The sequence below is a fragment of the Hyposmocoma kahamanoa genome, unplaced genomic scaffold (genome assembly GCF_003589595.1).
Source record: "Hyposmocoma kahamanoa isolate Upper Pololo Valley unplaced genomic scaffold, ASM358959v1 94, whole genome shotgun sequence".
Classification (NCBI taxonomy): Eukaryota; Metazoa; Arthropoda; class Insecta; order Lepidoptera; family Cosmopterigidae; genus Hyposmocoma; species Hyposmocoma kahamanoa.
The window spans coordinates 7,966,544-7,982,198 of NW_020654878.1; the positions used below are offsets into that span (position 1 = coordinate 7,966,544).

Here is a 15,655-nt window from a genome sequence, read left to right on the forward strand (position 1 = left end):
GACAGTTATTTTGAATCGTTCTTAATTTCCATTTTTCTTCGTCACTTTCTTCTTTCCATCGGCACTCTTTATTAAATTTCCGAGGCGAGCACACGTGCTCGACTTCACATAAACATCTGACCAACAGTTAAATCATTTAACCTAACCGCATGTAATATTTGTAATGCCACTGGAAATCATGTAACCGAATTGCTTTTATAGCATAGTAGGAATTTCTAAAAATAAGTTAGTAAGTTCCTTTTTAGCATAACCTGTATTTAATTCAATTAGGTAGCGTTTTTAAACGATTGTACCTGTTTTTGTATCACTATGTATTGTTACAGCCTTTACGCCTTTACCTGTAGGTACTTTACCCTTCCTGTACTTTTTTTTTATTTCTACAATAAAATTCATGTGGACCGAGACTTGTATTTAATTACGCAAGGCCCGCGTGACACTCTTGATAAATATACATGTCTTCACATATTATTTACCTACAATATTTATTTCCAATAGCATATAGATCGTGACGATGCAAGAGCTAAATATTAATATTATATAATATAAATATTAATAATGCAAATAACTCAACAGAGTTTAAGATTGTGATTATTTATATATTTTATAAGGTGGTTATTAATATTTCTTTTAAATTTCACAAACTGTTTCCTTACATTTTGTACATCAAAAGACAAAATAAAAAAAACATTTTTAGTAAAATCAAAAAATCTATTACAATAGTGAAAATTATTTAAAAAAAGCTAAGTACATATTAAATAAGATTTTTAATACAGTCGGATCTCCCAAGGCATTAGCGACTTCTCTACAACGGCGTGACATACTAAAATTTTAGTTGTTTAGTTGAATACTTTTCTTCCTAACAAATCCTATGAATGTTCAAAAAAATTTAAATCGGCCGACCACGAGGCCACTCTAACAACATGAAATCGTATTTGCTGAACATAATATTCATCACCAACCCTGCAGTATGTGCACGTGCATTATCGTGCATAAACATTTTTCTTGGCCGAGCTGCTGTCGGTGAGGGATTACCAGGTGTTGCACAATGCAGTCTCAGCATTGTTCCGCATTCAAATTGCCTTGTATCCAAATGAGATCAGTTCTTCCAACCTGGCGAATTCTAGCCCACACCATTTTCGTTTTGCCTTGGTATAAATGAACTTCCTGAGGTTTCTGGAGTCGACTGTTGCGGCTAGGAACTTGAAAAAGCTCGCACTCTTCTTGAATCAGAATGAAAATGAAACAAGACTTTTCAGAAAATAGAAAACGCGCCCGGTTTCAATCCAGGGCAAATCTATAAAAACTAGGCTTGCATGGTCGGGAAATCCGGGATCGCTCCGGAATTTTTCGTCTTGTCCCGTGTCCAGTAATTAGACTTTACTGTCCCGGATTCCAAACACTTAGAAGTTGTTTTTACAAACTTACTAAAGTCCTTTTCATAAAAGAAGTTCCCTAGACGCAGCGCTGTAGTCGTGCGAAGGAATGTCGAAATATTGATGGCGAATAACGTACAATTTTTGGCAGTATTCAATGAGTATTAAAAACTCCCAAAAGATGAAAGAAAATAATGTTACGGCCATGTTATGACCGTCATATTAGATAGATGGCCATCTGAAAAATTAGTTCTATTAGTAGATGGCCGTCTCCCTTACCCTAGTAGAATTGTCCCGGAAATGATAAGTCAGTAGGTATCTGGCAAGCCTAGCGTTAGCCCATCATGAACGACATCCACGATTTCCTCGACGTAGAGTTGGAACTCTTAGCGGTCTCCATGTATGAAAATAGAGTTTATGTAATCTCGATTCATCCATTTAGGAGCGACGATGTCCGAGACAACTGACACTCAGATACACAGACAAATGCTTCAAACTTATAACTCCCCTCTTTTTAAAAATCCTTATTGATGACGTTACATACCTACATCATCACGCCTGTCTCCGAGTTAGGCAGATACTATGGACCTCCACCTGCAGCTTGATTTTGATTGCCTCTCCCGATCGGCAACAGCGTCTTTTCCGAGTCGAGTGTTTCCGAGAATTTCCGAGGGGCATAACTGCGATTCACAACTGGCCGACCGGAAACTTTTGGCGTTTCTAATCGAAATCGAATCGAATCGATTTAACATTTTCACGTTTATTTATTTCTTAACGTCTAATAGTAAAATTTTTATTCGATAACTAGCTCATTCGCAATATATATTATTAATATTATAAATAATTGCTTGTAAAATCGATGTATTTGTCGTCTTGTATCATGTAATCGATTGTATCTATAAATACGACTTTAATTTTATTAGCGAAATTCCAAGTTTTTAACCGAATTCAAAAAAAAGGAGGAGGTTCTCAATTCGACTGTATTTTTTTGTACAACTTATAATGTTACGCGATGACTCCGGAATTTGTGAACCGATTTTGATGATCCTTTTTTTGTTGGAAAAGGAGTATGTCGGTAGTAGTCCCATGTAAATTTGATGGAAATTTTCCACTTCTAAGGGTGGCATCGAGGGGATGAACGACTTTTAGGGTCGGTTTTTTTAGTACTCTGTACTGAGATTATTAAAAGTTAAGCTTTTCATTTCTTCCTTTCAGGTTTTTCGTGTTTGATGTTTATCTCTTGCTCTGGACCAGGGAGCCAACTCTATACGAACTCATATTAGATTTTGACCCACGTTCCTTCCGAGTGGAAGAACAATTCTGTCAATGAATCAGTTAATCTGTCAATCGCAATCGAGACTAATTTAGTATGATTAAAAGGTGCACATTATACCAGACCGCTTTCTAAAGCTGCAATTCATTCAGTGGTCATGAATAATATTTATAGGATAAGACCATGAGAAAGACACTTGAACGAATATTCCTTCAGTCTAACTTAAATATATTTAAAAATCGAACTAATGTAGCTTTGTAGAAAAATACGATTTAAAAAAGCGTTTCTTTGTAACAATTCAAAAACAAATTAAGGTCGAAGTTTAGTGAGGCTAAGGCCTGCCCGATAATGTGACAATAACAACTTAATTATGAGGTCCGCTACTTGAAATATTTACGTTGCAAAATACCTACTCACTCTTACTTAGGTACTCTTACTACTTACGTATTAACTTATGCATTTGCGGAAGTATTTTAATAATGTTGCGTGCTCATTTACATTTATTTTGTTGCGTCATATAATACTTATTAGCAATTCAGTTTTGTCTGTACATTAATTTTATTTATGTCTTTATTGCTTTTTTATACAAAACAGGGATGTTAGCCTCCTAGGGATAAACAGGGATGCTATGTTAGTTAAAATATATTCCATGGAACTATGGAAATAATGGGAATGGTTTTTTTTATGTACCTAACTATGCTATGCTCGACAATTAAATTTCAAAATACCGTTGTATTTTGAATTACTTTGAAACCATAAAAAATGCATTTTGTTGTTTCGTTCCTAGAATGTACGGTTTTGAAGGGTAAGGGTGCTGGTGAAATTACAGGCACATGGGACTTGTCAACATGTCTCAGAATAACGGTCGCAGTGACAGTACTCCTCAGATCTTTGCGATTTAACGCACTGAGTGGCACTGCAACTGTTTTGGACACGCATGTCGCTTACCCGTCCCGTCACAACCAAGTTACAACCATGTGTACAAGCCATTAGCCAGATAGGGTTTTCATGAAATGATAATAAAAACAAAACAAAACCTAACAAACTTTATTATTAGTCTATTAATTGTTATCGCATGTTAACCCGCCTTCCGAATGTTTTTGAATCCAGTCAATATAGTGACTGACTTTGGTGTAAACGCCTGAAAAAAAGTGCAATTTTATATAGTTACCATAGATGTTATTGCGTAAAATTAACATAACTAAAAGTAATAAAATTTAACACTACTAATTTTATTCTTATTAAATAGCGGTAGATCTCCTTGTGAAAAAAATCATCCAGAGAAGTGCCACCTTATTTTGAAGGGTAAAGGTACTGGTAAAATTACAATCACATGGGACTTGTCAGGGCGACTGGCGCAAAGGCAGTGCTCCTCAGATCTTTGAGATTTAAAGCTGTCATGAATAGGCGTGTCGCTTACCATCAGGGGCACGATTTGTTCGTCCCGTCACTTGATACCACAAAAAATATCGTTGATAGCTTTGTTTAAGGCTCTGCCACTTTTGTCTCTTAAAAGCCACACGCCAAAGTTGACGTAACTGTTATATTTCTAAATTATTTATGCATTTTTGCTATCAAGGTCGCGTACCTTTACCCTTCAAAACCGGAACACAGTACCTAATGCTGACATTTCTGCTTGGTGGCAGAAATAGGTAAAGTGGCAGTACTTCTCTGGACGAACTCTTTTACATGGAGCTCTACTGCAACTGAGTTATCCACCTAATACTGAGATCTCAATATTTCTAGACGGCACCAAGTAGATGAACGCTTTAAGTGATACATACCTGGATATCTAGGGTCTGCACATCCAATTCCCCACGAAACGATGCCTGTAAAAAATTAATAGTCTTGACTTATAATTATAATAATGTGCCAGAGAACCACATCAATTGCCTAGTCTCAAACTATGTACTATGAGTACCAGAGTAACAAACTAGAACCAATTTAGATAAGAAATGAAACTATTTTTCCGGATTTAAATCGCGTATATTTGTTTTGTCAAACAAACCGACGTTTCGGGCCCTTTACAGGTCCCATGGTCACGGTTGACTGAGGTGGTACAGTCTTCAACCAGTTATGTCTAATATTAATGCAAACCACCCTATTTTTTCAATTTAGATAAGTTAATTTCCCAAATTGTTCCTACCGGGAATCGCACTCGGGATCTCTGCATCCTGCGTGTGCAGTGCAAATCGTTAGGCCTCCGAGGTCGTAAAAAAAGACTACAAAAATTTGATGTCTACAGAAACGAGGTACTAGGTGGCTGTCTACGGCTAACACTGCTTTAATATTGTTTTAGTTTAGTTTCTCTTTTGTAACATCATTAAAGTGATAAGAAATGTTTTTAAAAAAAACAAAACTACTCATTAAAAATTAAATGATCAGCTCACTATCGTGAAAATAATAGGATTAGTTTCATCCAAACCATTACACGTACCCATACAATCTGAGTTCAGTTGTATAAAAAAGAAAACAAAATTATTATAAAACCAATCACACGTTTTAATTGGAAACTGAATAAACATGTCTACTTAGAATTCTTTCTAATGTTTCTTTCTTTTATTCTGCCTTCTCTAATAATTGACACGATACACCAATCACCATACATCATCTCATGCTTGTCACGTTTGCTACCTGCCTCCTAGTCATAAATTCATAACGCAACTGTAGCGTAAATAAAACACGTGTAGATAAAGCTACAGCAGAACAAATCTGCCATACGTGTTTATTATAGTTACCTGCTTGAACATATTTTCCGACTGGCTCGAACACTAATAGTGGACCGCCACTGTCGCCCTGAAAGAATAGGATTACATAGTTATATTTTGTACATTGCAAATTAAAATAAGAATAATAATAATATGCGTTATTATGACTGTAAAGATTTTGCAACTCGCTACCCAGTGACCTAAGAATATTTACTGCCACTAAAAGAACAGCTTACACGTTATACTTTGTACATTGCAAAGTAACAAATAATGAATAATAATAATATCCATTCTTTATGGCAATAAAGATTTTGCAACCGCTACCCAGTGACCTTAAATTTTTTCACCACTAAAAGAGTAGAACACCTTATATTTTGTACATTGCAAATTTTAATTTAATGTTAAATTAAATGCCTATACCGTCTACCTAGTCGACTTCGATTTTATAGAAAATCCATTCAATATATCTGCCTTATGGACGGATTTAATAAAATTGGACACTCGCCGTATTATAGTTAGGGTGGCTTAGTTTAACACTTGTACAGCACTTCATCTCTGCGATTAATAATCGATCTTTTGCCATATTATACAATTTTCAAAACCAAATCTACGTCAAATATATTAATCCATTACTGACTACATGAATAATGTTAGACGTGTTTCCATTTATAAAGCCTGTCTTAGTGAATGACTGAAATCTGTAAAAACATCACAAATATTGGAGTGTAAAAATAGCAGCGTACCTGACACCCGTCCTTTCCTTTCGAGAAGGCGCACATCATTGTTGGTTTCAAATGCTCCTTTAAATTAGAATTCATGCATTCCTCGTCCGATAGAAGTCGTAAACTAGCTTTCAAGAGAACTTTTGAAGATGACGCCTCCACACCCACTCGGCCCCACCCCACTATTGTGCCAGATAAACCCGTGAAGTCTTGTTCTGAAATATTTAGAAAATGTTCGTATACTAACAATATATTTCATTACCGTTAGGAGATAGACAAAACCATAGTCGAGATCTTTTGGTCGAACATTACAAGCATTTAAGCACGTTTTATTTCGATGCTACACAATTTATCGGGAAATTGTCATACCACAAACTTTAATGTTACTTATTATTTCCTTTGTGGCGGCCACACGGCTTGGTGTGACTTGGGCCAGTGTCAGTTTATAAAAAAATTGTGGCGATCATCGCCAGTGTTAATATTCATTACTAAATGTTACACTCTCTAGATCGTGTCTCCAAACGTCATTAAGTTTGATTAGTTAGCATTCAAAATAAGAAAACAATCTTTTTGCGTGCGCGCTAAATATGAAGGATATGACGTATTACAATAAATAAATAAGTATATAATGAACATCCGGCGATATAGAGTTCCTCAGAGTTCCGTACTGTCCGCAACTCTGTTTCAGCTGGACATCAATGAACAACGTGTGTTAACTCCAGGTATCTTTAAATGTGCAGATGATAACACAGCTGTGGATAGGTACTTGACAAATGCAAAAGTTAGTGGAGAAGAGATCCAGCATTGTCGAGAGTCCGTGATCGTTTGGATTTGACTTAATACTTTCTCTTTAGCACAGGCCAAGCTGGCTGGAACACCGCCGTAAAATTGCCTGCTTATCGGTATTCTACAGGATATATCACGGAGAGTGCGATGGAATCGCACAATTTAATTCCGCTTTTCCCTTTCCATCATCGGGGGACTAGATGTAGGCTGAGGTTCCACCCCTATGTAGTGGACATTCCAAGGATTCGCACGAACCGTTTGGCTTCCACATTTATATGACGAACGGCTTTGATGGGAATTCCCTACCTGCAAACTTTTTCCCTGAACACTATAACTTGGGCCTTTTCAAGGCAAAAGTATTAGTAGGCATTACTTATGTTTGCATGCCCCATCGTCGTCCTCATCGTCCCTTTTCGTCATGTTAGATAGAGGTAAAATCCGCACTATATTTTTTTATAAAATTAAAAATAAAGACGCTACAGTCGTCTCAAGCCTACATAAAAATAACCACGCAAACAATTTTATATAGTTTTATGGATTTTGATAACCCTATAATATTTATAAAACTTAATATAGTGTTAAAATTGGTTGTTGCTAATACTCGTCTTAGTAAGCCTCTAACGGTTTGTCTGTTTAGATTATGTAACAGTTGTTTGCTTTCTTTATTTCATAGGGGTATAAACATCAATTATATTATTATTATAGACGGAACACAAAATACCCTGTACGGTGTCTTTTTAGTGACATCTAAACTAATTATCAATTCTAAAATAGTAGGAAGTATATACTTGCTTTTTACAGGCAAGCATATGGGTACAATGATTTCACTGAACTTTACGGGCTCGTTCAACGTCGCTATTGCAATGTCATTTTCGTCCCGAACAGGCGTCGTTGTAAAGTCTTCATGAATGACCACATTTGTTATTCGTCTTCTTGCAACGTTGCTCAAATCGTCAAAAGTGTCTAACCCAATTAACGTTTCCATATTAGTGAAATTATCCCTGAAATTTACGAATACATTATTTTGGGCTATACGTAGTCGTTCTTGGAAAAACATAGTGAATACATAAGATGGACGCGTACTTTACGATTTATACTACACTGCATTAACTTAAGTTTCTAATCTAGTAATTAGATGTAAAGTAGCTAAGAAAATAAACTTACCATTTAAAACAATGGCCCGCACTAAGTACATGTTTATTTGTAATGATTGCACCACCACAGTGCATTCGATTGTTTTTAAGAATAGCGACTGTCCAAGGGAATGAATGTGGTTCCGCTCTTCTACCCCCTACTATCCTCACTGCTGCGATGGACTCTGCAGGTCTGCCACATTCTGTTAGTTACAAATGAATAAGTTTACAAGAGACTAGATTTGATGATAACTGAAATGGTAAACCCACACTATATTTACAATGGAATGGAACTGCCAAAACGGTTTTCGCAGAGACACGTTATTAATTTTGAAGGGAATAATATTATATGATACGTCTTTGAGCGTAATTGATCTATTGCATAGATGGTACCAGAATCCCATGGCATTAAATATTAGAGAACTCGAACGACTTTCACCTGGCAATGTTAACTTGGAGTAAATAAATCTAATTTTTGAAATTTTAAAGAAGCCAAATCACCAAGACAATGATTGTTAAAAAAATATAAATGGCGTAAATGCGAGTAACTCCTAACTGTAAACTTAATATAAATCTCTCACCCGCAATGTAATTGATATATTTTTGTTTAATTTTAAAATGTGTCTGAAATTACTTACCTTTCTCACACACAAATTCATACAGATCACAAAACATGTACGAGGATAGATCACTCATCTGGTCAATAAAATAAATGCCCACTACAAATTTAAATTTGTCTAAGTGCCATCAGATTCTGGTACACCTTATAAATGGGCACTTTTTTAAATACAGGATATTTTTTTATGTTTGATATATATATTAATTGTTCCGTCTACATTAGTTGATCTACGGATAAATTATAAATGAACTGCATTCAAGGTAACACTACCATTATGCTTAAGCATACAAAATTATATTTGATATTTATAATAATATTATAAATAATATTTGATCATTTTTTTAATACGCTTTTTCTTTTAACGATTGATGACTTCTATAACCAGTACTTATTTTGATATTAATCTCCTTAATACATCTTGGTTGCTTGGTTGCGCCATTCAGTAAGTTAGGCTAGGTTAGTATATGAAAAAGAAGCACGAGCCGAGCGTGCGAAGCGAGCGTTTCGCGGCAGCGGCCTGCGAGTGCCAGAAGTCTTTTTGCTTGCTATTCCGAGCACGTTTTCAGGTCAAATTATGTTATAATTAATATAACATTAATATACAAATAAAATCAATATTTACGTAGTTTTAAAAATAAGTGTTCTAAATTTTATATTTAATGCTCATTTGTCTGAGTTTTGAGGCCCAACATAAAACGATCAAAGGTAATTTATACAAATCAAACATTTTTTTGCGTAGCTCAGAACAGATTAAAATATTCATTGATTTAATTTATTTCACGTCTCAGAGAAAAAGGATCAATCACTAAAAAAAGATGACCGTTTAGATTTTTTTGGCTGCTGCTTTTGGAAATTTAAAAGTATCATTTAAATACATGCCATTTTTACGTGTTGTAGTGTAATGGAGTATGTTCATAAATGTTAACAAACAATTGCCGCCGTTATTGATGGATCGTTAGATAACATAGAAATATTAAATATTGCCACTGCGTATCAATGTGAAACCAAACCATGCGTGAAAATAAAGGTGCCTTGGCCTTGAACAACTACCGACATTTTTGAAGATAAGTACCGACGTATCCATTCACGTCACTTCGTCGGAAACAAGCAATGAGAATTCTCATTGTATAGGTAAGTTTCACCTGAAATATATATTATTTATTTATTTTTAACACGATTTAAGTCTTTAAGAACAATTTCAATCTTTCGTCGTTTTATTGAAAACCAAATCTCAAAAATAAAATCCGACTTTGTCCGCCTTTCTGATCTTATTTGTGTTGTAAATGAAAGCAGCCTGACAATTTAGTAGAGGTTGTCTTTTTCTATTTTGCCATATTTAATGCAACATAAACTGTTTCTTTTTATGTACCACTATGTTATTGAAGGATGTCTATGAAATTGTTTGTACTTGTGTTTTAACGTTACAATTTTAAGCTTACAGTACTTACGACAATCCGCCGCGTTTACACGCTCCACCTACAACATATTATATCGTTTTAGCTACTTTTACACATAAAGCGCCATCCAGGCCTTGGCTAAATATGTACAAACCTGAAGAGTTCCAAAGAAAAAGAAAACAGCACTGCATACATAGAGCATACTTTGTCAGGCGTAAGGCACTACACTCACACGAAGATCGGTCACAAGACTGTTTTTCGAAAGAGTTTCTTGGCACTATTTACGCTCCGCACAAGCAACTAATGCAACGAAATTATCCACGCGATAATGATGTTGGGTTTGACATGAAGTAAGTTGTAATCCTGCGTTCCTCATCGATAAACTACATTTATTTTTTATTCTAAATTCACTGATTCTTTATTACCTATATGCTTTGTTATCGTTGACTTCGTTCTATAGCTACAATTTATTGTTTACACTATGGTACACTACAGTTTTTTTTATTTACTTATATAAGAAAACAACAGTTTATTTCAAAGAAATTATATGAACAAAACATTTTTAAGAACACTATTGAACACATGTGTATAAATGAACATAAACATTATTATTGACCGGAAAATTTAATTTCCTTTACAAATAACTACCATTTTCTTATCGACACGTCCGCCATTCGGCTATTTGGCGTTACGGCACGTGACGCAAATCGAAAAGATTGTCCCTGATCGTTTCAAATTACTTTTTATCGAAACATACAAAGGTGGTTATAAAAATTGGTGGTGTAAAATTTGATTAGTTTTTATTATTTATGGTCAACGCTTAAACACAATACATTCCATCGATTGTCTGCTCTTTGATCCAGTCGATGTACTTGTTCACGATGGTGTACACGCCTGCCGAAAGAGAAAATTAAAAATCAGTGCCTCATTTATGAATTTTCACTACTATAAATAATAGCATTAATTTCAGATGCATTAGTTTTGTAAAAAAACCACTACTAGACAGTAATACCTAAATGTGAAACAATAATTCCAAATGTCCTTATTGTAAATTCTAACAAATAACACTTGAATTAAAGTCCAATATGAAAAAGTTGACCTTACTGGTGATGCAGGTAGATTAGCGAAGAATATTATCACAACTCTTTCAAATAATATGAAATCCCCACGTGGGTACATCGGGCCGGTGGACTGTGATTGAATCTTTTACCTTTTTATGACATAGAGTAACCCCGTGTTAAGTCTTACCTGGATAATCCGGCATTGCACAGTCAATACCCCAAGATACAATACCTTAAACATAAATAAATTAGTCGTATTAGTTACCATGCTTTTTTTCTTTGAAACATATCCTAATTTTTTTCATTGACTGACATTTGACATCTGAATTTTTATTGCTACAGTATTAAATACAAGATGTAACGCCTGTTTCCTTCAGCTTGTTACTAAAGATACTCACCGACTTGGTACCACTTTCTGTTGGTCGTTCGTGAATGTGTAGCAAACAGGGGACCTCCGCTATCGCCCTGTGCGGCATTAAAGAAATTACAATTACTATCGACTAATAACGAATTAGATTCGGATGTACATACAAAATTTTATGAACTTTCTACAATAGCTTGGGGAAATTAAAAATAGTAATCATAATCAAGCATTCGCTACGTTCGACTCTATAAAGAATTCGATGGACCGAAGCAGTAATAAATTATAAATATGGACGCAACTTGCGTAACTCAGTTTTTTTCTGCTAGGAAAATCAAACGAATGCAGCTTAAAACTGAGCCTCAAGTTAAACGTTGTAAGAGGTTTTTCAAAATAAATAATTAATTTAGTATACGTAATTGGAAAACACAGTGAAATTTATCGTTTGGCTATTTTATTCGTAATCCGTTTTGTATTGAGAAAGCTTGAAAGTGAGAACGGTGTCGTAAACTTGTTCTTTATTAAGTTCTAACATTCAACTAAACTTAAACTTGAAAATGAAATTGATTTCTCATAATGAACGACTCGTCATTAAGTCCTTTTTTTTAAACCGTTGGTACAAAATTTACTAACATTTCAAAGTAAACATATGCACTGAAAGCACGGACCAGAAAGTTGAAGTTGACATGCCTTGACAGATCATTTCTTAAGTTGTTACTGTTATTGGCAAACGATGCACTATTTTTCATGTCCGTTAGGCATGATCAATATACAACTTATGTACATTTCTGAATCTATGTTTTCTTCTGTGAATTAAAACTTACTTGGCAAGCATCCTTGCCCAGGCTGTAGGCACACATCATTGTGTCGGTGACAAGATTATCTCTATATATCGCTGATTTCCGACACTTTTCACCATCAACCATCTTCACTTTAGTTTCAAGTAAATATCTCGATGACGTCATAGCACCTTGGCGTGTCTTTCCCCAACCAGCCACAGTTAGGGCAAAGTTTTTAAAATCCATATCTGTGAATAGAAGTGTCAACAGGGTTAAAGCAGAATACTAGAGTCGTGGAAAACTGCGGCATTTATGATAAACTAGCGCTTTTTCACTGCCATGACTTACTACGACGTACTTTCCTTTTATTACTAAAATTTGTTTTTTATTGTAAGTGGTTCAATGTACTAATGATAGTGTTAGTTTTAGTTGATCTTAGTAACTAAGTTCTCATGAATGTGAATATCTAACAGTATGTCCATACACGGTGGATGAATTAACCAACCTGATTTTATTAGTTTCTCTTGTGAAGTTAGCAAGTAGGTAAGTCAGGATTTCAAACGAAAGCAGTTGTAATTAACACAAATAATAACAGCTGATTTTATTTTCTTACCTGCAGTAGGTAAGCATATGGGATGCACTTTATCAGAAAAATGGAGCTTTTTATTTAACGTCAGAATTGCTATATCGTTGATGTCCCTTACTGCGTTTGAAGTGAACTCAGGATGCTTAACACCATTTGTCACTCTAAGAACTTGAAATGATGTATCCAATCTATCATGCATCCCTACGTTTACTGTTAAGTCTCGATAGTGAACTCTGCGGAAAATGGCAAAATTAGTGTATATGAAATGTGTCTGAAAAGCAACACTGTACAAGAAAATAGTGCCTTGGAGTTTTGAAGATAATCAATAGCAAATTAGCGCTTTATAGTTTCAATGACTCAACGTAAATGTGTTTACTTAAAAAAATAATGCTAACCCAAACGTGATACAATGGCCAGCAGTGAGAATATGAATGTCGGTTATAATGGCCCCTCCACAATGCAGTTTTGGACCCAACATCAGAGATACGAGCCATGGATACTGATGCGGCTGTACTGTAGTACCACCTACTATACGCCTGTTGCTGCCAGCTACGCCACATTCTAAAACACAATCAAGCATAAGTTTTAAATAATTCCCTTCGTCATTTTAAGTACAATACTAAGTCGCGCGTTGGAATTTAGTGGTACGGAATTATTTGCCTCAAATTTAACGAAATTAGAATTGAAACGATTGTAATTTGTAACATGTAAATTTGCATTTTTTATTCTTCCTCGTCACCGCTTGAAGTTACATGAAATACTTATAAACAGAACCTAACATTTCTAAATTCCCATTTTCAATTCTTTTTTTTTCCTTACTCACCACATGACCTGTTCACTTTTTGTCCATTTACCTGTTCCACAAATTTTTTTTATGTAATGATATCAATAAATACACACATCATTAAGTAAACTAATGCATGTTATTATTGTTTTACTCACCAATATGGTTCCTAAACAAAGTATAAACCAAATCTGTTTCATTTTATAGGCGTATTTGGGTTCACGTAATTTTTTGGGAAAAAAACCATCATCATCAATATATCGGATCGTGTTTATATCGGCAATAAAACTCCAGTGCACGCGCAAATTTTAATTAAAATCTTATATTCACATCGTAGCGCAAACGACTGTTGTAGCAATAGCATTTGGAATTGAAATTTTAATTGAATTAATCAGTTTTTCATGTTTTTTTCTTTTATAACGATTGTGTGGTTTGGTGCGGTTGATATGCTAACGCATGTAAATAATTGATTTGATTGAACACTTAGCTAGCTTTGCACAGTGGCATGTCCACTGGTATAATTTTTGCAATTTTTTTCAGACTATTTTTATTTATTTGACGTGCATACCTGTCCAGGTTTAGCTACACGTATCATACACCTATGTTTTTGGGAGTTTTCAAGCAGACTAGGAAGTTTAAGCAAGTACTTTAGGTATTTTTTGTTATTACATTTGACAACTTCAGTACTGACATCGGCTGCAAGGGCTTCTTCTTTTTCTTTCCACACTTTGCGTCTACGGCAAAGCAGTTAACAAAATTAAATCCACCAATTGTCAAATTTTGCATCTCGTGGAATTCATCTGAATTATGGAAATCTCGCTACCTAACACCTAAACGCCTTATGACTTATATCATTATGTTTTTCAGTATTATTATTGATACTAAATGTTTAAAAATGTACATACATAATTTTATAATACTTGATAAATATCACTTATTACCTTTCGCGTTAATTCGTTATTGAAATAAATTTTTGAAATACATAGTTGGGAAATACTTGCGATTTCTTCCTCATTTATACACGGTGTAAAAACATCCTCAACAAATTCAAAATATACGCATTGTGTACATTAAATTAAAACACATTAAGCCGTTTTTTAACACCTCAGTATTAAAAAACGGCTGTTACTTATGACGCCCAATGTAACGCGTGTAATAGAGTGCATGAGTGTGAGTGTCTTCAATCCGCGTTCAGTCTGATCGAGTACGTACCGAGCGCTATGGCTCCAATGAACACTACGTCAACTTTATTTTATGGTCAGTTTTTTTATTTTTTTAAACAGCAACATATTTATTAACTAATATTATGCTCCCAGAATTTTTGAAAAAGGCACAAATAAAAAACAAAATTCAAAAAAAACAGAAAAAGGAATTTGATGAAAAAATAAAGAAACAAAAACAAAATAAAAACAGAACAGGCGGGTCTACTCTCGATCTCCGTCCGACATCCGTCCGAAACAATTACAGTCAAATAAGTAACACTCAACAAAATTAAAAGACAAGTATCAAGTATGAAGCTTCATTCGCATCACGCGTCTTTTCATTTCAAGTATTGCTTATTTGGCAGCAATTGTTTCGGGCGGATGTCGGACGGAGATTGAGAGTAGCCCCCAGGTACAAAAATTACGGTAGCGTAGTGTTCATTAGATTGGTAAACTTTGACTGCCGTTCGCACTTCCAAGCGTGGGTTTTTTCACATCCTATCGAGAATGGTACTATAATGCTCTCGGATGTATAATCCCGTGAAGTCTAAGTACCTCTGAGATATTGCCATGAGCCATGTTCACACAGTCGCGGGCACTAACTTGTGGCAGTTTATTTAATTTCCGTCATGTTAATCCACAAGACATCATAAAAGCCTTTAAATCAATACATGTTAAAAAAACTGAAGATATCTGGGGCATACCAACTAAAGCTATAGACTTAGTTATTGATCTAATTTCCCCACATTTAGCTGTAGCTTTCAATAGGTGCGTTGACAAAGGTGTTTTTCCCGATTTAATGAAATACACAAGGTTATTCCCTTATTCAAAAGTGGTAGGAAAGTTGATCCTAGCAACTATAGGCCCATTT

The 15,655-nt window shown here is 34.9% G+C and overlaps 1 protein-coding gene across 1 annotated transcript; it reads right to left on the reverse strand.

Annotated features, from left to right (window-relative positions):
• Nucleotides 1–3,683: 3,683 nt before the first annotated feature.
• Nucleotides 3,684–13,873, reverse strand: LOC113237874 (plasminogen-like). Its single transcript, XM_026474573.1, has 13 exons — nt 13,741–13,873; nt 13,622–13,652; nt 13,194–13,359; nt 12,826–13,031; nt 12,258–12,460; nt 11,471–11,537; nt 11,260–11,304; nt 8,027–8,198; nt 7,655–7,863; nt 6,098–6,291; nt 5,385–5,442; nt 4,431–4,475; nt 3,684–3,787 (listed from the first exon to the last, which is right to left on the reverse strand). Exons 1-13 carry the CDS (start codon nt 13,780–13,782, stop codon nt 3,708–3,710), a joined length of 1,518 nt encoding a protein of 505 aa, XP_026330358.1. The 5' UTR covers nt 13,783–13,873; the 3' UTR covers nt 3,684–3,707.
• Between the last annotated feature and the right edge of the window lie 1,782 nt (nt 13,874–15,655).

Excerpts from the sequence above, each read along its gene's own strand:
- LOC113237874 (XM_026474573.1), bottom strand. The coding sequence starts at position 13,782 with ATGAAACAGATTTGGTTTATACTTTGTTTAGGAACCATATTG. Across the intron at positions 13,653-13,740 it reads TTTGTTTAGGAACCATATTG|GTAAATGGACAAAAAGTGAA; the intron begins GTGAGTAAAACA and ends TTTGTGGAACAG. Across the intron at positions 13,032-13,193 it reads GGCCATTGTATCACGTTTGG|AGTTCACTATCGAGACTTAA; the intron begins GTTAGCATTATT and ends CATTTTCCGCAG.